Source organism: Pelodiscus sinensis, chromosome 2 (assembly GCF_052426305.1).
Source record: "Pelodiscus sinensis isolate ZL-2025 chromosome 2, ASM5242630v1, whole genome shotgun sequence".
Lineage (NCBI taxonomy): Eukaryota > Metazoa > Chordata > Testudines > Trionychidae > Pelodiscus > Pelodiscus sinensis.
The window spans coordinates 137651299-137676821 of record NC_143053.1 but is presented as its reverse complement, the minus strand read 5'-3'; the positions used below and the strand labels follow the sequence as shown (position 1 = coordinate 137676821).

General features: G+C 41.4%; 1 protein-coding gene across 4 annotated transcripts in view; it reads right to left on the bottom strand.

Moving 5' to 3' along the window:
* Window positions 1-779: 779 nt before the first annotated feature.
* The window catches only part of CTNND2 (catenin delta 2), a 1059017-nt gene continuing 1034273 nt past the window's right edge, over window positions 780-25523 (bottom strand). For all 4 annotated transcript variants that reach the window (XM_006120137.5, XM_006120139.5, XM_075921467.2 and 1 more), the window contains 4 exons: window positions 24964-25090; window positions 20599-20730; window positions 7487-7560; window positions 780-1952 (listed from right to left, as the gene is read on the bottom strand). In XM_006120137.5, the coding sequence (XP_006120199.1) occupies window positions 1692-1952; window positions 7487-7560; window positions 20599-20730; window positions 24964-25090 (594 nt within the window). In that variant the 3' untranslated portion in view covers window positions 780-1691. The remainder of the gene's footprint in view (window positions 1953-7486; window positions 7561-20598; window positions 20731-24963; window positions 25091-25523) is intronic.

The window sequence follows — 25523 nt, the reverse complement described above, 5'->3', positions numbered from 1 at the left end:
ATGTACTGTGGATTCAAATTTTTCATTGATCAGTCATCGATGGATGAAGATACAAGTTTCTCTGTTCATTGCTCCACAGTTTGAAAAAAGATAAAAAAGCTCATTCTAGCTCTTACCAGTTTCATTTTTTGTCTTGAGTTTTTAAATATACAGAATCTGTGCATGGCTTTTATATCTAAGGAATATTTTTGGTATGTTTAAAAGAAAAACCACTGTGTCAGTATCTCAGTGCTGGATCTTCGTCCATATTTAAGAACCAACCATGCTCGCCTGTCATGGTTTGATGTTCTCTCTCCTTCCGGTATGTGAAGTAATTGTACTGCTTCTGGTGGGAGCACTTGCTAGTGGGTAGCCTGTTGGAGGCAATACAAATTAAGCTGAGAGTTTTCTTCATGGTAAGAATGTTGAGGGATAGGATCTTGCAGGAAATGGCATCTAAGAATGAAGGAATGGGTTAAAACTTTAGAACTCAGAATTGTCCTCATATGTTGATTCACTATCAGCAGTGGATAAGGAAAGATACATGCTGGAGTTCCCACTGTAAAAAAATTAAAACTTGAACAAGAAGAACAGCAGATGAAAATAATTCTTATACCTACCACACACACAAACACACACACACACACACACACACACACACAGAATATTATGCATACATGGACACGCACACGCACACGCACACACACACACAGAATATTATGCATACATGGACACGCACAAGCAAGAATGTGTATTTTTATGATAGGTGCTTGGAAATAGACATTCTTAGCAAATATGGATGACAGATCAATTGTAATTTATTTTCTTTTAACACTGTATCATCATAAAGAAAACTGGTATAAATGAAAAAATCTATTTCAAATATCTACATCTAAAATTTTAGGCAGTGAAAAAGCACTTTGTTGACAAGGAGTGTGGAATGATGAATGTTAATTGTCAGAAACTGCTGAATGCCTTTTTTTTTTTTAGTTGCCACAAACAAATTCACATATCAGAACGAACAATACTGCTAAATATTCCTTTTAGTTGTTGTTGTTAAAACGCACTGGGGAAAAGAAAACAAAAAAACTGGAAATTCATACATCTTTCAAAATTTTGAAATTGAAGCAATATTTAGAACCATAGATGAAGAAACACTGTGGCATTGGTGTAATATACACAATGCACTTGGTTTTTTTTTTTATCTGTAATGTACATCAAATACTTTACAACAATGCATTAACAAAAGGCAAGAAACATCTTGCTGTACAGAGGAAACCCCAAATGCAACTTGAAGCCTAGATTCACAATGAGTAAGGATATTAAACAAAGTGTGAGAAGCTGTTCCCCATAAAGTATGTAAACTGCTTAGTTTCTTGTGCTTAACTCCTGATCCACATCCACTGTCATATTCAACCTCCTTCCTTCAGCCACATTCAGTGTACAGCACAGCATGATTGTTTTAGACTCTATAGGCCAACAGTAAAGTTGTCCCACACTGTAATATATATATATATATATTTCTTTCTAATGACTTCCATGTTTAACTTTCATTTCCTTTAGCCTTCTAAAGTATCTTAAATTTTCCATACTGGTTATCAGGGCCTTCCTATGGAACAGGCTTTAACAAACTAAATTTGCAGGAAAAAAATGTCTTGTGGTATGCATGCACATGCACAGTTCCTGGAGCTTTTTTGTGTCTTGCCAAAGCCTCAAACCCAGGAATCGGGAGAGGCTGGATAGTGGCTTGTTTCATAGTTAAGTTCACTATAGGGACGAGCAGCTGAATAGAAGTCGACGTAGTTGCCAGTTGATTTTAGTCCCAGATGCATGTTGTATTCGCTTGCAGGTGGGCGATGATGCACTTGATCCTCAAAGAAGGACTCATCATAGTTTCTTGTCGAATTCTGAAACGGCTGATACGGTTCATAATCTTTTCTACTGGGCTCCTGTGGAACTGGCTGTGTTGAAACCTAGAAAGGTAACAACCCCCACAGCTTGTTAGGTAGCAGTAGCCCCGGAAAACAAACTAGCACATACAACAGTTCCAGCTCATTTCAACTTGTCAGGCTGGAGTAAGAATGCTGCCTGTAATGCTTTACAATCACATTTATTACTGCTGCTAACAGATGCTTGTTTGTTTAAAAAGAAGTAGTTAAACAGCAAAAGCTGTAAGATTGAAGACTAGGCCGAGGCAGGCAAAATATGGTCTGTGGGCTAGATCCAGCCTGCCAAACCACTGGATCCGGCCCATGGAAGCCTCATCCAGATTCCATGATTATCCCATCCCTGCACGCTGCTCAGAGCAGCTCTCTGATTGCTGTGAGCCCAAAGGAGGGAGAGGATTTGCATGCTGCCCCCACCCCCAGCATAATCTCGGTTCCTATTGGCCAGTTTCTTGCCAGTGGGAGCTGCCTGTTTGCAGAACAGGCAGTGTGTGAAGTACCCCTTCCCCTCTGGGAGGGCAGCGTTCAAAGCCAGGGCATGGGCATGGAAGGCAGGGACCCTGACTGAGGAACCTGCTGGGCTGTTGGCCGGGAACTCCCCAGGAGAGCACCTCCCAGACCGAGCCTACTTCTAGAACCCAGCCCCTTCCTCTCCCGCTCTGCACTGCAACCTCATGCAACCCAAACCCTCTGCATACCCGCTCCTGCACCCATATCTCCTCCCAGAGCCTGCACCCCAATCTCCTGCACCCTTGCCTCAGGTCTCAACCCCCTCCCAGACCCTGCTCCCCCTCCTATAGTCCTGTCCCAGGTTACGAACCCCCTCCTAGACCCTACACTCCTTCCTGCACCTCTCCTGCATCCATACTCCCTCCTGGACACTGGACCCTCTCCTACACACCAGTCTTTTGCCCCAGGTCACAACCCCCTCCTTCACCCAAACTTCCTCCCAGATCCCACTCCCCATCCTGCACCTCAGTCCCTTACCCCAAGTTCCCTTCTGCACCCAGCCTCCATCCCAGGCCCTGCACCTCTTCTATTAGTATCATGGAGGAGTGAATCCCTTGACCACTTACTTATCACTTGCCAACCCCTGGACTAGGCTGTGTCAACATCTCATCAAAGATATCTTGGCATTGGAAAAGGTTCAGAAAAGGGCAACAAAAATGATCATAGAATCATAGAACTGGAAGAGACCTCAGAAGGTCATCAAGACCAGCCCCCCTGCTCTAGGCAGGACCAATCCCAACTAAATCAATCTGGCCAGGGCTTTATCAAGCCGAGACTTAAACACCTCTAAGGATGGCGACTCCACTACTTCCCTAGGTAACCCATTTCAGTGCTTCACTACCCTCCTAGTGAAATAGTTTTTCCTAATATCCAACCTGGACCTCTCCCACCACAACTTGAGACCATTGCTCCTTGTTGATGATGAGGGGTTTGGAACGAGTCCCATATGAAGAAAGATTAAAAAGACTTGGACTTTTCGCTTAGAAAACAGGAGACTAAGGGGGGATGTGACAGAGGTCTATAACATCATGACGGATGTGGAAAAAGTGAATAAGAAAAAGTTATGTATATAAGAACTACGGGTCACCAAATAAAATTAAAAGACAGCACGTTTAAAACAAACAAAAGGAAGTTTTTCTTCACTCAGTGCATAGTCAACCTGTGGAACTCCTTGCTAAAGGATGTGGTGAAGACTATGATTTTAACAAGGTTCAGAAAAGAGCTAGATAGATTTATGGAAGTTCCATCAATGGTTATTAGCCAGGATGGGTAGGAATGGTGTCCCTAGCCTCTGTTTCTCTGGAAATGGGTGACAGGAGAGGGATCACATGAGGATTACCTGTTGTGTTCCCTCCCTCTGGGGCATCTGGTATTGGCCATTGTTGGCAGACAGGATACTGGGCCAGATGGACCTTTGGTCTGACCCAGTATGTCTGTTCTTATGTTAACTAGTGATGGGTTTGAGCCATAATTGTGGAAATTTGGAGATAAACAATGTAGCTCACAGCTACCTTTTCTATAAAGCCTGACAGGTTCAGTTCCTTCCCATATCTTACTCAGTTTCTTACTCTTTCTCCATATAACTGGACAACATCATAGGACTCAAACATCTAATAAAGGTTTCCAAGGCTTTTTTTTTTAAACACACCGAATTAAATAAAGTTTTCTTCAGGGAAGACTTTGCCCCATTCATTTTTAAAGGACAGAAATAAGATTACACCAACCAAAATTTCCAAACCTGGGATCTTATTAAGGCACGTAGAGAAAGTGGTTGGATTTTCACAGGTGCTGACACTCAGCAATTCCCACTGAGTTTAGTAGGATTAGGGTTGCCAGATGGTTTAACCAAAAATACCGAACACCCCCCCAGCCCCCGCAAAAAAAAAAAAAAAAAAAAATTCTGCTGAGGAAAAAAAAAGGGGGAGACCAAAGTTGTTAAGCAATAAATAAATAAATAAATAAAAATATAAAAAAATAAAAAATCAGCATGGCCCCTTTAAGAGGCTTTTTTTTGCGGGCAGCCATTTTGTTTTTCTGTACCAGCAACAAGACAAGCCCCTGAGGAACCAGGTAAGTGGGGATGGGGACACCTGGGATGGTCTGGGGGGAACCAGGGGCTTGGCTCAGTTGCTGAGTATGTTGTAGGGTTGTCAGGTATCTGGTATTTTTGCCTCCTGGCAGGGAAAAAAAATCAGAAAATATCGGACATTTTAGGTGTCTGGTATTTTCTGAATTTTTTTACCAGACACCTGGTAACCCTACGTAGGATTTGTGGATATTCTCCACTCTTACAAATTGCCTTAAACGTGCCTAAATATGGATTGAGGGCCCTAATATAATGCCTTGAAATATATCCCTTTTGTACAGTTAAATTGAACTATTCTCTAATCTACTTTTCTCTAATATTTAAATAGTATGTCACTCCTGTATTACTGAAATAGTTCTTTGGTAGCCTTGGATCTTGTTTATCTAAGATGGGTCAAAATACTCTTCCTGGTCAATCACTGAATTATTTGCTTTTGCCCAGCCCAGACTGAAAGTTTTGATAGGGGAAATTTCAAACTAAGGTGAATTTTATAACCTTGTGCTAAGTATCTTCATGATTGGATGTTTTTCTACAACATATGCTCTAATTCAAGCACAACCACTACAGTCCAAGGAGAAATTAATTCAGGGAAGTATTAAGCCCTGCATTGGCACAGACTAGATGATCACAACAGTTCCTTCTGGCCTTTTAGGCTATGAATCTCAACTCCATTCTGTTTGCTTTGCAGCCTCTATGTAACCATAGCCAGCTTTCTACCACTGCATCCCTTTAAATCTCTCTCTTTTTTGCAAAGGCTAGACATCACAGCTCCCTCTCTTACAAGGAGCATGTGAAGCTTAAGCTTGTGCTAGTGCTTTTCCCAGACTTGTCAGCATCTTTCTTTTCTCTAAGGAGTCCTTTGATTAGATCCAGTAAATAGAGACAAGAAAGAGAGAAGGGAAAAATCCTGAAATGATCACGTACCCTGCAGTGCTATACCTGAGCCCAGGGTTACATATATTATTAAAAAAAAAATTAAATATAAATAATGCTCCTCCCCCAAAACCTTTAAATCTCATTGAATGTATCTGTGTCCCACATATATTTTATGTATAGTAGAGGCTATTTTATGATGTGTGGGTGCCCTGGGGAGGAGAGAGAAGATGCAGTCACACTCCCTTCCCCCACATGCAGCTGGATAGAAGGCAACTATAATTTGGTGACTATTGCTCTGGGATCACTGGAGTGGCAATGCGGCCATGGCCTCCCCAGCCCACAGCTGGTCAGCAGTCCTAATCGAAGGACAGGTTAGATCTGCAGGAGAAGTGTAGTAACTGCCCCTCCCCCTTTGCCACACTACCTCACTTCTGCTACACAGGCATAAAGTCCTCAGAGAACTGTCCTAGGGTGATGCATCTCTCAGCACAGCCTTAGCTCTCAAAGCCACCGCAGAACTCCATATGCAAATCCTGCTTTCTCAGTGTACTCTAGCTGGCTGTGGTAGCACGGTACCTTCAATGAGAAGACCACTACATGCCACTTGGTATGACATTCTATGACATCAAATGCTGTTGCATGGGGAGATCTGCAAAGTTACTGTATTGGCATCATGGCCAACAGCATGCCAGCATCAATTAAGTCAATGTGAGAAGAAGATGCACAGCAAATTACAGAAGGTGTTCAGCAACTCACAAGATTAGGCTCCATATTAGCATGTAGAACTTTGTTAATATCTCTCTGTAGGATCTTGGCCAAATCATTGGATGCCCTTTCACTTAACCCTCCTCACTTCCTTTGACTATTGTTATAGAACTGGTACATTTGTTGTTTTTGGAAAATGAATAAAAATTACAAATACAACCCTCACGACCCCATTTTGCCTACCCAAAGTTAGGCACAAATAAAAATGTCCTAATTTTCTGCAATTGTGTGTTCTCTGCACCTATGAGAGGAGATCTAGTTAGATGCCTGAATATTAGGGCTGGTCCAAAAAATGTTAATCAAAACTATACTTGATAAAAAAAAATTAGGTTTTGAATTAAACTTTTTTTTCTGCAAAAAATGCTGCTTTCTACGGAAAATCTACACTTTTCATCAAGATGCCTAACACCTGGAAACTGAAAAGTTTTTGGTTCTCAAACTATAGTTCCCACGAGGAATTGTGGAAGCCTGAATCTAAATGTTTGGTTCTCTGTCAAATTTTCAGCAGACAAGACCCCATTTTGTGACCAGTTCTACTAAATGTGAATTTATGTATCTGACAAGTTTGCACCAACTTCAAATTTTTTTGTAAGCTAGTTGTGTCTCATTTCCCATTCTGAAAAATGGATACAACACCTACATACTTCATGGGATGATGCAAAAATTAATATTAATGAATTCTTGAGCATTTTGAGATGTGTGAATGAAAGGTTCTTTTTAAGGGCAACATAGTATTACATATCATAAAATTAACAGAGTTCCATAATAATCTGAAAGCACTATATTTAAGGTCAGGAAATGTTCTTTAAAATCCTGCCACTCTATATAAATCCATATGTTCACTTTTATTCTAACAAGCGGTATTAACTTGCCAATTATGATACCCATTTTGGTACCAGTTAAACACGTAGCATTGGGTTTTTTGGTGCAGATACCTGACCATTTGGAAGTGGATGCATGCCATCACATTAATGGAACAGAATATATTAGAAAAAAATGAGATTTCCATTATTGGATGAAACAGTGGAATAATTTAGGCAGAATCCTCTGCTTTTGTAGTCTCTGCCACATGTCCACAGTTTCTATTGTCTGTTTGTGTACTGTATGTTATTATACATTGTTACACATTTTGGAAACTTGTGCTTCCACTGGTACAGATGAGAACAACTCTTTTGAAGTTAATGGAGTTGCTATCACTTGCAAAAGCACAAATCTGTACTGTATTTCTCTATTGTTTTAATATTTTTTATTTTTCTAACGGGTAAAAGAATGAATACATTTATACTTTTTGTATAGAAACTACTGTTTTACTGTCATCACATACCTGGTTGTGTTTGATATCTTCAGCAGGTGCACCATAAGAATTCCTGTACAAAGTTGAGATTCCAGCATTTTGAGCTACAGACAGAAACAAAGGAGAGAGTGTTACCAGATATACCTCTCAGCGCGACTCTTCCATCAACACTATTTTTGCAGTGATTTTGCTATTACACTACATATATTAACATAGTATCAGTTAAGGTTTGTCTCAAGTAAAAACCATTCATTCTGGAATTATATTTATATATATAGAATCAGTGTACAATGGAATATTTTAAAGATATATTGAGAGAATAACAGCTTTTTCTTTTTTAATTAAGGGAGTGAGATTTCTAATTTTGGATTATTTTTTTCTCATTGCAAATAAAGGGTATGTCTACATTTCATTCCTCTCTCTCTCTCTCTCTCGGAATGCAAATGCAGACACCCGAAATTGCAAATGAAGCAGGGATTTAAATATCCTGTGCTTCATTTGCAATTTTGGGTGTCTGCATTTGCATTCCGAGAGAGAGAGAGAGAGATGAAATGTAGACATTCCCTCAAAATAACCCTTATGCCCCATAAAGGGTAAGGTTTTATCTCGAAATAACCCCGTTTTTTCTCTTGAAATAGCGCTATTTCGAAATAGTGCCATAATGTGATTATGCAGGATATTTAAATCACCGCTTCATTTGCAATTTTGGGTGTCTGCATTTGCATTCCTCTCTCTCTCTTGAGAGGAATGAAATGTAGACATACCCTAAGGCTATGTCTACACTGCAGGCTTTTTGTGCAAGAATGGCTGTTCTTGCGCAAAAACTTGTGGAGCGTCTACACTGCACGCATGTTCTTGCACAAGTAAATTTACAGTAAAGCATTGGAACAGAGGGCTTTTTGCACAAGAGTTATTCCTCTCCCCATGAGGAATAAGCCCTCTTGCACAAGCGCTCTTGTGTAAGAAGGCAGTGTGGATGGGCAACAGGAGTTTCTTACACAAGAAACCCCTATGACTAAAATGGCCATTCGAGCTTTCTTGCGCAAGAGAGAGTCCACACTGCCATGGACGCTCTTATGCAAAAGCACATCTCTTGTGCAAAAGCACATGGCAGTGTGGACAAGTTCTTGTGCAACACCTTTTGCACAGAACTCTTGCGCAAAACAGTTCTTGCACAAAAAGCCTGCAGTGTAGACGTAGCCTAACAGATTAACTGTTCTGACTAACAGTAACAAAGAAGGCAACTGACTTACATCTTTACAAGTGTGTACCCAAGTTTTGTGAGTAAAACTTTCATGTGTAAATTATTACATAAATGCCAGACTTTCTTTGTTTTCCTTTTCCACCAAATAATCTCATTCTTCACTTTGTGGAATGAGTGGAAGTTATACTGAATCTGTGGATTTCACACATAAGGCAATAAGAAAACTTGGTACAGAAATAGCAATAAACCATGAATCTCAGACTAAACACATTGTGTTATATCATTTATATATTTAACAGATGGCAGCTATAAATACTGGGAGTGAAAAATCATAAAATCTGAATCATATTTCTGCTTTTGTTATAAGGAAAAACAATTTTGGGGGAAAGTGATTTAAATTAGCTCCAAATGAAAATAAAGTGATCTGGATGATCAGGTCTCAGCCTATGAACTAATATCAGTCTTCCCCCAGATGTTCCCTAGTTATGCTCATTGAGTGAAATGAGTTATGAACTTGAAAATGTTGAGATGAAGCAGTAATTTTAGGGATAAAGAAAATATCACATCTAGTATTAGAGATGCTCACATTTTTAGTAGGGATTTGTGTTGTTTTTCTTTTCCAATCACATTTTTAACCCAGAATGTCTCAAATGGGACTGATTCTGCTTCTGCATTTGTCCTAACCATTTATCTGAGATACGTATTGCAGATGTAGTTGGAAAAAAATGTGCATTTTGGATATTTGCAAGGATGCAAAATAAAGAATGTGTGCTGTTGCTGAAGGTCAGACTCCTAGAAAGCATGAATGAAGAACATTTACTTACCCTACAGTAAGAAGGTGCTTCAAAACGTTGTACGTAAGTTCATAAGAATGGCCATACTGGGTCAGACACAGTGGCCAATGCCAGGTGTCCCACAGGGACTGAACAGAGCAAGTAATCATCAGGTAATCCCTCCCCTGTTGCCCATTCCCTGGTTCTGGCAAACAGAGATTAGGGACATCATTCCTGTTGTCACTGTGGATCTTACCGTGGATGCGTATGTACCAAATATACACAGCATGACAATTCTTCTTAATAGCGGTGCATATGCCTGTTTTTCCTTATGTGCCTGTATACAGGCAGAGTAGGAGGGGCTGTGTCCCTTCTTCAGTTCCCTTGCAATTCAAAGCCCAGGTTAACTGAGGACTCTAAAAAGCAGGGCTGGATATGGGATCCACTATCTATGACATCTCAAAGGACCAGAATTTCTGAAAGGTAAGTAACCATTCTCTCCCTTTGAACACATATCAGGGTGGTTCTGGGGACTGGCAGACAATATCCCCTCTTGACAGGTCAATGAAAGTGGCCAGTCAATCAATCAGTAAAGCATTGTCTCCTGAACTTGGCATAAGACCTGGCTGTCCTGTCAAGTGTGCAATGTTGGACAAAGGTCATTAGGTTGCCCTGCAGGTCTCAGGTCCTATCACATTACAAAATGAAGCTAAAGATGCTGCTTATACTCTGGTGCAGCGTGTGTAGTATGTGGAGTATAACCTGATATCTAGAGGGAAAGGCTCACCAGCTAGCTAACAGTTAGCAGATGTAGCAATACTGTGTGATCCACTTAAGAAGTTGCTTCAATAAAAGGTTTGGCCTTTTGATGAGTCGAGAATAGTCACAAAGAGATGGAGAGACAATCTAAAAAGGTTAGTTTTGTCCAGGTAATAGAGCAAGGCTCTGAAAACATCCAAAAAACCTAAGCATGGAATTCCTCTGATGTGACCTAAATCTTCAGCTCCAGAGTTTCAGCTATTCTCATAGGCAGCTCTTACTTGAAGACATCCAGGCTGGTACTATGACAAGGAGACCACCTTGTCAGGTGACAAAGATGGCAGCTCCTTTGTTGATATTTTTGCTCTGCTTTTACGGTCTGGCCACATAACCAGATATGGAGAATGGCCTTCCCCCCCCCCCCCCAAATGTGGTGAAGAACAGATTCCAGATGCCTATAAGGATGGACCCCCAATAAGCTAAATAGAGCCACAGAGGCATGCCTACGGTTTTTGAATTTAACCAGATGAATGCTACTTCTGCTGACCCCAAGGGGGAGAGCTGATTGGTCTTGCAGTAGCAGATCTTAGAGGAGCAAGTTCTTTTGTTTGAAGGTGCTGAGAATGTATGTGCTGTGACAGAGGTGAGTGATGCTGAAGTACGTGGGGCTTTCAATACGAGGCTTTGCACCAGTACTGTTAGGTGTCTGACTGCTGACGATGGTCCTAGAGCATTGTCATTGCCTGTAGACATTGACAATAAGGGATATGTCAGCACAGAAGTCTTTCCTTCTTCTGAGGATGCTCTTTTTTACCAGAATAATTCAAAACCATGTGGGTCTTGGTGACTGTACCCTGAGGCTTTATTTGGTCTGTCTTTACAGGGCACTAAGCGTCACCTGGAGTCTCTGCCTTTCAGATCAGGCGGCCCCTCTTAGGGCTGACTTTTGGTACAATAGGTGTTAGCAATGGCTTTGCTGCTGCTGCTCTTGAGGTACAAGTGCTGTGCAAATGCCAGATCTTTCCTCTTCACCATCTCTTCTGCTCTGGTCTTTGGAGTCACTTGCCTGCTAGACAGTTAGCTGAATGAAGTTGGCTTGTCCATTTACTCAGATCCAGGTATCTGTTTCCTTAGGATCTCAAAAGAGCTTCATAGATTTCATCACCTGGAACAGCTTTAACTGCGGTGTTTCACAATTAATGTGTTAGTATGGTGAATGAAAGGCACACTGAACATTTACATGAGGGGCTCTCTTAGGGTATGGCTACCCTAGTTAGAACTAGGGTGGCTAATGCAGTCATTTGAACTTGCAAATGAAGCCCGGGATTAAAATATCCCGGGCTTTATTTGCATGTTCCTGGGCGCCACCATTTTTAAATGCCCGGTAGTTCGGACTCATTGTCCACGGCTACACGCGGCACGGTCTAGGTAGTTCGAACTAAAGCCCCTAATTCGGACTACTGTTAACTCCTCCTTCCCTGTGTAGAGTAGACGTAGCTAACTCTGCCTTGCTGCGATGGAGGGGAACGAACTAGCTGACCTATCCAACCCAAAAAGGCCTTTAACTATCAGTATCCACCTTGTTCTTGCCCTTTAGCCTGGCTTTCCCCTTCACAATTCTTAACCCAGCCCTTCCTTTGCATGCCAGGGCCAAACGGCTTAGCTACTTGACTGGGACTATGCTCCTCCACCACCGGGATGAGTTTATGGCTCCTGTCTCACCTCCAGCCACCATCCAGGCAGGGTCTAGATGGTGCAATGAGGAGTAACGGTAGTCCAAATTAGGGGCTTTAGTTTGAACTACCTAGCCTGTGCCATGTGTAGCCGCGGGCAGGGAGTCCGAATTACCGGGCATTTAAAAATGGTGGCACCCGGGAACATGCAAATGAAGCCCGGGATATTTAAATCCTGGGATTCATTTGCAAGTTTGAATGACTACATTAGCCACCCTAGTTCGAACTAGGGTGGCTAGTATAGCCATACCCTTATATAGAAGAGGCACCTGCTGTGACCATCCATCAATGGAGTTGTCAGTCACAGGATAGACATGGCTTTAAACCCACAGATTTTAAATCCAAGCCTGGTACAAGAGGCGTGTCTAGAGGACCGGTGCATGGAATGTGATATAAATACGCAATCTAGAGAGGTTGGTATCATGTGGGGTGTTGAAGCTCACAGAAATCAGAAGCGTTATGAAGGTTTTATGAACAGCTTGAAGAAACTTAGCCAAAGCTAAATTGTGTGTCCGAAGTTTGACAGGTTCCATCTCATTACCATGGGTGGTAAAATGGAACAGAGAATCATGGACTTTATGCCTTCATATAGCAGCACAAAGAGCTACAGAATGCATAAATGACCTCTACAGACACTGCTGTTCAGGAAACTCCCCACTCCTCCCCCCAAAAGAAAATATCATGTGCATGAGGTGTATGGACACATTGCAGAATAACAGAATACATTTGCTGAGAGAATCTGTAACAAAGATATTATGCAAATCACAAATTCATATTATAAAATGTAAAAAAACCCACACACTGTAAAGAGTCCTATCTATCTATCTATCTATCTATCTATCTATCTATCTATCTATCTATCTATCTATCTATCTATCTATCTATCTATCTATCTATCTATCTATCTATCTATGCGTCTACATAGCAGTGTTATTTTGGAATCATGGATGTTATGCTGAAATAACAATACAAGTGTCTACACAGCAATTCCGTTAGTTCGAAATGAATTTGAAATAACGGATGGTTTATTCTGACATCTGTAACCCTCATTCCATGAGGAATAATGCCTATTCCAAAATAGCTATTTCGAAATAGGAGGACTGTGGATGCTCCACTGCGGCTATTTTGAAATAGTTCCTCCCCAGGGCCATTCAAAGTAATTACTCCTCAGTCCCTCCTGGGGCTCTAAATTGTGGTAACACATCCACATTAGGGAAGCCTGCCTCGGACTAATTTTGAGGAGTCCTGGTAGTGTAGAAGTGCTATTTTGAAATAAGCTATTTAGAAGTATTTCTTCCGGAATAGCTTATTTCAAAATAAGCATGCAGTGTAGATGTTTCCTAAGAGTGCATTTGACTGTGCATACGTGAGTCTGTTTGTTCAAGGACTCCTCCTAAACTGCAGGGGCTGGGACTCTGCAACCTTGCCTGCCATCACACTGGTAAGGAGTCTACCGATGCCAAACCTGGAGCTGCCCTCCTTCCCAACAGGCTGCAGGATGGGAAAGTTCTGCCCCAAACAAGGCACACCCCTCCCCGGAGCAGCTGCAGGCTCAGGTGCCAGCAGTAGTCTGGAGGTGGGGGGGGGGGGGGGCGCTGGAGGCCATGGCTGGCCTGCAGACCCCAACTTCCATCCAACAAGTGCACGGATCTGGATCCCCTCTTCCCCGGAGGAGCCGCTGGCTGGGGAGCACTGCCATAGCCTCCCAGAAGGAGCCGCTGCTGGAGCAGCACCACCTTTGCCACCACCTCCCCTGCCCTGAGCCCTGCACCTCCTGCCTGCCTTGATTTCTGCACCCCAGCTTTTTTCCATGCCCTAAGGCCCCCTCCCCCTGCCTTGAGTTCCCAACACCTCCCAATCCTCTGCCATAAGCCACCCACCCCCTGCCTCTTCCTACCCCTGAACCCTCACTCCAGTCTTCATTTTCCTTCATTTTTAAAAAACTACAATCACTTAAATCAAGCATGTACATTTTTCCTTTATTTAAAAAAAATAATTACTTGCAAACCCAAGCAATGCTGGGCACATCTGCTAGAATAACATAATTAAAGCAAAAATGGCACATTAAGAGTTCGGGAATGCCAAGCGTTTTCAAAGCAGAAACTTGACCTAGTTTAGGGGAGAAGTTGAGAATATTTAATCTCTTGAGTCAGTTTAAAATTCTGCCTGGATGAACAGCTGGCTATTGATGTCAAGAGCAACAGAGGGTGAGGACAAGTGAAAGTGAGAGCGAGGGATGACTTGATTCACATTCTGGAGTTTGGGCCCATCCCTTGCTGAGATATTGTATACATGTTAAGACATATAAAATGTACAGGGTGAGAGAGGGAGGATGAAGAAAGAAGTGAGTTTAAGAAATGGGGAAAGGGCAGGGAGGAAAGTCATAGAAGGATAGAAAGAAGTACAGTGGTCATAGAGACCGAGACAGGAGTTATGAATATGGAAATAGGAGCTGCCACATTACACCTCAGAGGTGGCTGCATTTCATTGATGAGCTGAATTACAGCATGTCTTTATTTCCTGTAGTAACAATAGGTAAATACATGGGACTATTATAGGTGCTAAAGATCCATTTATATAAGGTAAAACTGGGAAGTTTTTAAGGGCCACCATAATAGACCAATACAGTTTATGAAGAACTCTGTGGTCACCAGCTGTGAAGGATGCTATATATATCTAAACCATCAATATTATTGTATAAGATGCCAAGCATTATATTATGAACAGTCAGCAGACAAATAATTCTCCTAGCCAGTCTTCTGTGAAGAACACACTGATAACCTTAAGGCCAGCTTTGAAAAGGATGTAGCTAGATATTTATGTGACAAAGATATCACTGACCTACGCCTTCCCATATATCTTAGTTCACTTACTTGATTCATGGTTTAAGATTAACAGTCAAGTTTCATGTTCCAAAAACTGCTGACTCTGGACACATTTATAGTACTTTGAAACAAGAAGTCACTAGCCTAATGATCTTGTGAGCATAGTGTGATAGTCAGCAAGAAAGGAAAGATAAAGCAGTTATAGCCAGTCATCCACCCCTTGTACTGCATGTTCTGCTTCTTCTGTTACATCTAGCGTAGTGCCTCTTCCAAAAGAGTGCTCAGAGCAGGAAAGCTAAACATTTGTATGCTATATAAATACCAGCTAGTGGGTGTGGTGGGTGTCTCTTGGTTTCTTGTTACCGCCAGTTTCTACATGACGTAAGATGTAACCTTGACATAAAGGGATGACCCATTTATATGACAGTTTGATGGTAAAAGTTAATTTGGCAATGGCTAGAGAAAGATATTCCGCTTGCATGTCCTCCTGTTGGTATTCAAAATGCATTTTCCAAGCACCGGGAATGGCTGTAGCCTATTAGAGGACTGAGCCTGAATACTGACATTCAAGGGAAAGGGACATTCTTTAAAGTGAACTTAAAAGTAAACTCCTGGAGTGGTTGATATAGGACACAGACAGTGATGCATAATATCTGTTCAACAGGAGAAATCACAAAGCAAAAGAAAATGATCTTCAGAACACAAATCCCAGGAAAGCATATTAAAACCTTGTTTTCCCTGATCAGGAATGGAAATGGCTGGGAGTCCAGCTATGGCATTTATTTATGGTATCCACCACACATTTCTAAAGAACAGGATAGTTTTGGGTTTTTTTAAATTTATTACTTTTTTACCGTACTCAAAAGAATGTTTGTTGTATGATGACCTGTAAATGTATCAAGGCATTATAAAAGCAGAGAGAGAAGCCGTGTTGTTTGTCTGTTTCTGTTGGCTGTCCTCAGGAAACAAATGGTATTTCAGAGCTGCTTAAAGGGTAAGCCTACACTACAGAGGTTTTTTTGGAAAAACTGCCGTTTTTCAAAAAAACCTTCAATTACGTCCACACTGCAATCGTTTTTTTCTGAAAGAAAATCAAAAGAACAGAGGGGTTTTTCTGACATTGGTAATACTCATTCCAGGAGGAACCCTTTTGGAAAAAGGTGGGTGTGGACGGGGAAGAGGGAGTTCTTTTGAAAGAAGAGGAAAGAGGAAAAAGCACAGATGCCCTGGTGGCCATTCCATCCATAGCAATCACAGCTTAAATGCGAGATAGAGTCCATTCAGTATGGATGCGATCTTTTGAAAAAGCAGAAGGCTTTTTCAATGCGCTTTTGCAGTATGGATGCTCTCTTTCGGAAGAAGTTTTTCCAGAAGATCTCTTCCGGAAAAGCTTCTTCCGAAAGAAGCCTGCAGTGTAGACATAGCCTCATTCATTAATAAAGATTTTGGTACCTTCTTCTGAATAGTTTCTCTGATAGCTTGTTCACCCTTTTTTGCAGGCTTCACAGACCTTGCCACATATTCTCTTTGTGGCCGGACTATTTAAAAAACCCAAACCCTATCAATTAGCATTAAACAGTTCAGTTTCTGGGGCTGTAACATTGGAATGGTTTTATAAAACCAGGAATAGTTTTAAGTAGGTGGGAGAATTGCCTTCCTGTCTTGCACTGTGAATTTTTTCACTGTGCCACAGAATGAGAGGAAATCTATGCATCAGAGCTCCAATTTGCCAAAATATTTCTCTAAACTCCACATGATCCTTTATAACTCATCCATGTACTGACTACATTTCATTGATGGATATGCAAAGCTATATGTATGTGCTGCAGCAGTGAGGAAATCCTTATACCTTATTACAGGAAGTAAACACAGAAGAATAGCCTAGTACAACAAAATATCTCACAAAACACCCACAAAGATTGATTTTATATAATTTTTATTAAGATATTCTTGGACAGTTCACCTGGCTTCTTTCCATATTTGTTGCCATTTCTTGTTTCTCTGTCACAACTGACAAATGCTTTGTAAAGGTGATTTGCACATTTGTTACAGTCAACAGTCGATACATACTAGTAGACATTCACTTCATTTAGTTATTTGCTTTCCTCAAATGGCTCTTCATTTGATGTCAGACCAACTGTACAGAGTTGAGATTTGGCACTCTGAAAAAGATAATGTGATTCATGAACTTCAGTTTCAATTACATAGTGCATATACAGTACTGGGAACTACGGCAAAGCCTTTGAATTTGATGTTGTTGCTTATCTCTCAGAAAGAACGGAGTTGCTGGGCAGTAGGGCGGATGGCTTAAAGTTTATTACAGTAAACTTCCGATAATCCGGCACCTTTAGGACCCAGGGGGTGCAGGATTATCAGATATGCCGGACTATCAGAAGGGGGGGCTATGAGGAGTCTGGGGTGGAGTGGGGGGATGAGCCCCTCCGCACTGCGGAACCAACTTGGCAGCACCCCAGCTGCTCGGCTCCAGACTTCCCCAAGTCAGCCACTGCTGAAACTGACCAGCGGCTGACTCCGGGAAGCACGAGGCAGAGTACCCCAGCTGCTCTGCCCCTGGCTTCCCGGAGTCAGCCGCTGGTCAGTTGCAGCAGTGGCTGACTTGAGGAAGTCTGGGGCAGAGCAGCTGGGGTGCTGCCAGGTTGGCCCCGCAGTGCTGAGGGGCAGCACTATGGGACCAACCTGGCAGCACCGCAGCTGCTCCGCCCCCAGCTTCCCCGAGTCAGCCGCTGGTCAGTTTCATCAGCGGCTGAATCGGGGAAGCCGGGGGCAGAGCAGCTCCAATTGTCCAGCTGCCCAGAGCACTTCCGGGTTCCAGATGGTGCCGGATCATCAGGAGTGCCGGACCATCAGATGCCGGACCACTGGAGTTTTACTGTATAAGGAATCCAACAACAAATAACCCCCCACTTTATTACAAAGAACCCAACAAAATAGCAGTTATAATGGGAGAGGGAGGAATGGGACAACAGGAAATAGAACTCAAAATGGAACAAAATGGCTTGGGAAGTACCAACTTCCAATCCCTAAACAGCAAAAAAAAAAAGGGGGGGGGGAAAATGAGTGAAGTAAAGAATGAAAGAGGCCAGATATACTGCGGTAAAAAGGAGAGAGTGATGAGGTGAAGAAATGAAAGAGAAATGACCATGGATTTACAGAAGAGCTATGAGGCAAGACTGAACAAATTGGGCTTTTTTACTTTGGAAAAGAGAAAACTGAGAGGGGACATGATAGCAGTTTTTGAAAATCGAAAAGAGTGTCTCAGGGAGGAGAGGGGGAAATTGTTTTCCTTGGCCTCTGAGGAAAGGACAAGAAGCCATGGGCTTAAACTGCAGCAAGGGAGGTTTAGGTTGGACATTAGGAAAAACTTCCTAACTGTCAGGGTGGTTAAACACTAGAATAAATTGCCTAGGTTGTGGAATCTGCATCGCTGGAGATCTGTCAGGGCTGATCCATGAAGACAGGGGACTGGACTTGATGACCTCTCAAGGTCCCTTCCAGTTCTAGTCTTCTATGATTCTATGAGGTAGGGAGAGACAATGTGAAAGATGTGTCATTAACTGCCAAAAATGCCCTCACCTATGATCATTCTTACTTAATATAATTTTAAAAGGGAACCATATCCCTTGTCCTTCCCTACTGCCAAACTGGATCCTGACAAGCCATCTTCACGGATGTATCCAAGGTCCTGACAAAGTGTAACAATAGCTGAACACAGACCTATCCTCCACAATCATGTTGATAATGACTTTTACAATGTGTCTGTTTTGGTGACAGGAAAGGTGAATGGCAGCAATGTCATGGCAGGATAGGGTAGAACAACTCTGTTTAGTGTAATTGTAAGTCATTCTCCAACATCCCAGATACTGAAAATTAATGTCAACTACAATACCTTGCTTGAACGAATGGCTTCCTCTTTGGTGCTTCTTCATGTAATTGCCTGCAGAATTGTCTCCTAAGGCCAGAGGCAGGTGTGAAGATTCCCAGGCTCTTATCGGTGAGCAAAATCTATGTCACTGTTGTCCCATATCTTAGGTCACTTCTTAGATTTCATGTTAATAAATCTTCTCGCATGTTGCTCCTCCATGTAAATGCAGATGATAACATGTAGGGTTTTGATTACCAAATATGGTTCAGCACAGGAGGCTTGGTACTCAATCAGCATGCTGGTGGTGTCCCAAGCTACTTTTAGAACGTAACAGACAATCCAGTTTTGGTTTTCCACAAACGGAATGTGTGTGTGGGGGGGGGGGGAGGGGGAGACAATACCCAGGCATCATGACATCTCCACAGAGCCATTCTGTAGTTAGATTAGAGGTTACAAACTACAGAGCCACTCCTGATTGTTGGCATGTACTACTACATGCGTTGAGCTAGCTGGCACCTGGAGCACAGGCCACCATTGTGATAGACATTGTACATACATAACAAAAATATAGTCCTTGTCCAAAACCTTTACATAAGCTTACTTAATATTGATGAGATGAGAAACACAAAATATTTTCCATGAAGGCCGTTGAAGAACTGATGACTTGGCAGAGTTAGATAAAGTGTGCAAATTCTTGTAATTACTGAAATGCGAAATTGGTGGGCTAATTAAATGAACTCTGACCGCTCATTTCAAAGTCTTGTACATAAGCTTCAGATTGGGCAGAGACAAATACTACAGCTGAATGGGAAGGGCTGTGAGAATATAAAGAACAATGCATAATTCTAGTAAAGTCAAAATAATAACTAGTGTGGAAAATATATGCTCCTAGAAAGCAAGGAAACGTTTCACAAAGCAGTCACTAGAGACCATCCAACCAAAATGTTCTGCCAAAAGCATGATTTCAAACACTGTGATGGCCAGTACAAGTCAGATTTACACACTTCCATTTAAAAGAAGAGGAACATGTAACAGAACAAATAAAACCTACTTATTAAAAAAAGTATAAAAATATTGCATTTAGGAGAGAGATTTTTCTGACAATATGATGTGATATGGCAATAAGTATGGAGTCATACTTATAAGTCTTTTATCCTTCAGGCAAAATTTTATAACTATTATCTTCAAAACCAGGCACTATTTGGCTGTGTCTAGACTGGCAAGTTTTTCCGGAAAATCATCTGCTTTTGCGGAAAAACTTTCCAGCTGTCTACACTGGCTGCTTGAATTTCCGGAAAAGCACTGACGATCTCATGTAAGATTGTCAGTGCTTTTCCGGAAATACTATGCTGCTCCCGTTCAGGCAAAAGTCTTTTTCTTAAAGACTTTTGCGCAAAAGGGCCAGTGTAGACAGCACAGTAATGTTTTCCGCAAAAAAGCCCCGATCGTGAAAATGGCGATTAGGGCTTTTTTGCGGAAAATCGCGTCTAGATTGGCCACGGATGCTTTTCTGCAAAAAGTGCTTTTGCGGAAAAGCATCCTGCCAATCTAGACGCGCTTTTCCAAAAATGCTTTTAATGGAAAACTTTTCAGTTAAAAGCATTTTCGGAAAATCATGCCAGTGTAGACATAGCCCCAATGTATGGTTAAAACCATGCATATATATATATATTTAACAACCACATATAAAATCCCAAGTACAGGATACTTAAATAGCAGTGCCACAGCTCACATGACACTATAGTGATCAAGAATGCATACACTTCTCTGTATTCACATAAAAGTTATAAGGAGCTGTACTTAATAATATTCTTTTTGCTTTCAGTCTTTACTTTACCTGAAATGTGAGGTACTCAGACATCACAGAAGTTGATCTTTTCCCACCGTTACAGCAAACTCAGCCAAGCCTAGTGAATGTGTCTGTCATAATCGATTTATATATGTGATGTGTAAGCACTATCTCACCTGTCATGGTGTCTTTCCTGGAAGTGTGTTCTCCTTTATTACCATGGTAAGCAGCATTTGTTCCAGTTGATTCATAGTCTGTTTTCCTTTCTTTTAGGCTAATCATTTCCCGAGGTGAGGCTGGGGCACTTGCTAGATAGTAAAAACACATAATTTTTCTCCAAGCAAGCACTTTAACACTAAAACAAGAATTAACTTTAGGGTCAACAATTTAATACCATTTACATTTGTTAATATATAGGAATAAAACTATGTAAAAGTGCATAGGTGGAAATGGAGTTGGAAAAGAATTTTTGTTTCTTAAACTTTTATTTCCCTCAAATCATTTAAGAATAGAGTTTTTTTCCCCTTCCACTGAGACCTCTCTCTTACCAGTTCCGGGATCTTGCTCCCAAAGATAAAACAAGTTTGATTAAATATTTCTGAGAGATAATGTACTCTCTCAGTTTTGACAAAAGTAATTAATATAACAAAACAAAGGTTTCTGGATGCTGCAGGGCTCCACTGTTCCCTAGTACTTTATGCTATAGATTCCTCAAGTCTGTATATAAGTAAATTTCTTCTGGAAGGAAAAATAAATTCTGATAACAGTTCTACACAAAATCAAATCCAACTAGTTTCAAGGATTTTAAATTTCACCTATTCAAAAGCACTAAGAATTTTTAAAAAGGAAGGAACACACATAGAGGGATCTGCCTCTGAGCAATGGTGAAAGGAAAAAAAATAGGCCACTTTTATGGAAAAATAATAGAAATCATTGGCTGGGGTAAAAAAGAGAGATAACTCTTTCTCATTTACTCTCTGGCTGGAAAGCCAAAATAATATCTTTTAAAAAAAAACTGTCCAATGTTTGGAATTGTTGTAACAAATGTGTTTCACTCTGGGCAGCTCCACTTTTATGTGTGATCAGATCTAACCAGAAATCAGTCAATTTGCCAGCAAGGAACTTGCAAGGTTAAATCATTATTAAAAGGATGTCAACAATAGTCTCCCTAGATGCTACCGGCAAGCAAGTGCTGCTGTGTTATCATGGTGGCCGAAGTAAGGTCTGTAGTGGTAAATGTGTTTTTGATTGCTGATAAACTCAGGGCAAAACAACTGCTACTGTGATGTACACTTACTCCAACTGGGAGTGAATAGCTGTCACACACATGGGGGGCTGTGGGGAGGTGAATGGTATCCAGCTGTTATACCTATTATATTAGTTTCCTGAGGCTCTACTTGCTGTTTCATAATTTTAAATACAGCAAAACTCACAGAGGTTGCATTAACCAATTCTCCACTCAGGAGAAAGAAACCTCTAACTTGAGGTACTGTGTTAACAACCGCAGTGCAACTACTTGCCAAACTCTGCATTTTATGCCAACATCTCCCTTTTTCACTCTGTATTTTACTACAAATATCTTGGGAATCTCAGTGAATCTCTCTTTGGAGACTGGAATTATGACCCAAGCTGGGTAAAGTCAAAAAATTAAGCATGAAGGTCACTCGGAGAAATCCCAACACTCTTTAAACATCGGCTGTGTCTACACTGGCATGAATTTCCGGAAATGCTTAAAACAGAATACTATTCCATTCAGTTTTTCCGGAAAAGGAGCGTCTACATTGGTAGGCTGCTTTTCCGGAAAAGCCCTTTTTCCGGAAAAGCGTCTGTGGCCAATGTAGACGCGCTTTTCCAGAAAAGAGCCCCGATCGCCATTTTCGCGATCGGGGCTTTTTTCCGGAAAAGACTACTGGGCTGTCTACACTGGCCCTTTTTCGGAACAGTGTTCCGGAATAAGGACTTATGCCCGAGCGGGAGCAGAATAGTTTTTCCGGAATAGCAGCTGATTTTGTACAGTAGAGTATCGTTGCTTTTCCGGAAATTCAAGGGCCAGTGTAGACAGCTCGCAGCTTATTCCGGAAAAGCGGCTGATTTTCCGGAATAAGTGGCCCAGTGTAGACACAGCCATCCTGTTTTGGGAGGGAGATGAGAACAGAATTAGGCTCCTCTTCCAGGACCAGGAGAGAGGGCAAATGCAAGGATAGCATTTGAGCAGCACCTATGCCTAGTGAACACACTGGCTACGTCTACACTGGCCCCTTTTCCGGAAGGGGCATGTTAATTTCACCTATCGTAGTAGGGAAATCCGCGGGGGATATTTAAATATCCCCCGCGGCATTTAAATAAAAATGTCCGCCGCTTTTTTCCGGCTTTTAAAAAAGCCGGAAAAGAGCGTCTACACTGGCCCCGATCCTCCGGAAAAAGCGCCCTTTTCCGGAGGCTCTTATTCCTACTTCAAAGAGGAATAAGAGCCTCCGGAAAAGGGCGCTTTTTCCGGAGGATCGGGGCCAGTGTAGACGCTCTTTTCCGGCTTTTTTAAAAGCCGGAAAAAAGCGGCGGACATTTTTATTTAAATGCCGCGGGGGATATTTAAATATCCCCCGCGGATTTCCCTACTACGATAGGTGAAATTAACATGCCCCTTCCGGAAAAGGGGCCAGTGTAGACGTAGCCACTCTGTTATCAAAATACATTTTCTCCAAGATTGCAATTTCAGAGGAAGGATTATATTTCGTCTCATGACACATGCTTAAATAGATGAAGAGAAAGGCAAATGCTTTGGCCCTTACAAAATAAATGCACATTAGAGAGAATCCTGGCTTATGTTTCTCAGCTGATGGGGTGAGAATTGGAAGTGGGGTATACCTAGAGTTTAGTTCTAAAGTTTTCAAAATTGTGAGGAAAAATTAAAAACCAGAAATCTTGTCTCCACTGAAGTAAATGACAACACTCCATATTGACTTTAATATGGCCAGGCTTTCATTCCAAGAGTTTATCCAAAATTATTATAGATTTAGACAGAAAAAAAATTGGACTGTTTCAAGGGCACTAAAAGTAAAGAAAACTAAAGTAAGAAACCTAATGAGTGATGAAGTATTATATAATCGGAGGATATTAGCTGGGATCTTTGTGCTCACTTAGGGCACGTCTAAACTACATTCCTCTTCCAAAAGAGGAATGTAAATGAGCCTGATTGAAAATGCAAATGAAGCACAGATTTATAAATCTCGTGCTTCATTTACATAATGGTGTGAGCACGCTTTTTCGAAAAAGAGTTTTTTGAAAAAGAAACCACAGTCGAGATGGGGTTCTTTTGAACCCCCCCCTTTTTTCAAAAGAACCCGTACTCCTGAAAAAATGAGGTGTACAGGTTCTTTCAAAAAAGGGTGGTTTTTCTAAAAGAACCCCATCTAGACCGTGGTTTCTTTTTTGAAAAACCCTTTTTTGAAAAAGTGCTCTCACAAGATTATGCAAATGAAGTGCAAGATTTGTAAACCCGTGCTTCATTTGCATTTTCAAGAGTCCTATGTACTAGATACAGTTAGATTCCCTCCTTGAACTGTACAAACTGGAAAGTGGGAGATATTTTGAGACAAGTGTTCACCAAAAGCTCAGGGTGAAATTTTTCAAGTGCTCAACACTCATAATCAGGGTGAGATTTTTACAAGGGCACCCATCTAAGAGCCTGAAAGAAAAGGAGATTTTTGAAAGTGCTTAGTACCCTAGGGGGACACTTCTGGTCAGATTTTCAAAACAGCTCAGCACATTGCAGATTAGGACTAGACTCCTGCTGAGTAACAAACATTACAAAGCAATTGCTTCTGCACTAAAGGTGTAAATAGTTCAGCCAGACATATCTTACTGTTGCCATCCTAGTAACTCTCTACATCTTGGATATGAGTTCAGTTTAGAAAAGAGATGACTAAGGTAGGGACATGTAGGCTCGCTGACAGGGAGAGGGCAAAGGCAGAAATTGTTTGGGGCCCAGGCCCAGCCAATCACCACCAGAGCACCATGCTCCAGTCAATCCTGCTGCAGAAACATCCATTACCAGGTACTCAGCTGATGATCACTGGTGTGCAGACCCATTGGCTGAGGTGGAACTGTGATGATTTACACTAGCTGAAGATCTGGCTAAGACTATTAAACATACATAGCAAATGAATTAGTGGTTTCTGTGAGTAGGAAAGCAAATTACTTGGTAGCATCTGAGAGGGGGATTTCCCTAATGCTAAAGGAAATGCACAACGGCCCTTAAAACGTTCACTTTCCCAATCAGATAATTTTAACTGGCCAGTGGACAAAGAAAATAGTGAATGGAAATGTATCCAGAATCACGTGTTTGCTTAAAATTTCTAAAAGACATTCACACAAATAAAAATATTCCCATATACAAAGATACCTTGATAAGAATAAAAAATGTTTCCCATATGCTCCCAACATGGTTATTAATACATCTAGATGTCACTGACAGTGCTTAACAATGGAAAGATGACATTACTAGAGTACTTCTCTGTTTACTTCAGTTCTGGAAGTCTTACCTGAGCGATTATTAGGAGACATGCGCACTGGCGAGATGGAGGGTGTGCGTGATGAAGAGTATGGTCTTTGCCGATCCCTCTCTATTGTTGAAGATGAGGCTACAAAGTGATACTGGGACCATCCATCCTGCATGAAGACAACATCAAACATTGGGACAGATTTCAGTGAAAAAACATGGATATGTACAATAGTCTGTTTTATGTACATAATATTTGTATTTAGTGTTTTCACTAATTGTTATGCATACTCAGTTACCATAATTACATATCAGCTCCCAATGGTTGCTCTGTTCCCCAAGGCTAGGTTGCTTTACTCTGCCTATTTACAGCATGCCAAGTATGCTTAATGCTGCCAAATATAAGACGGTGCTCAAGATTTGTCTATACAACAGGGTACTGTCTCTAAAGGTATTGGGGAGGGTGTGATTTTTAAAGCACACTGATGTGTTGTGCATTAATTGGCCTGTGTAGACCCTGCTGGTGCACCCTAAAAGTTCTCTAACAGAATTATGCTAAATCACATTAGGGTATGCTAAGTATGCACCCCTGGGTCCACATGG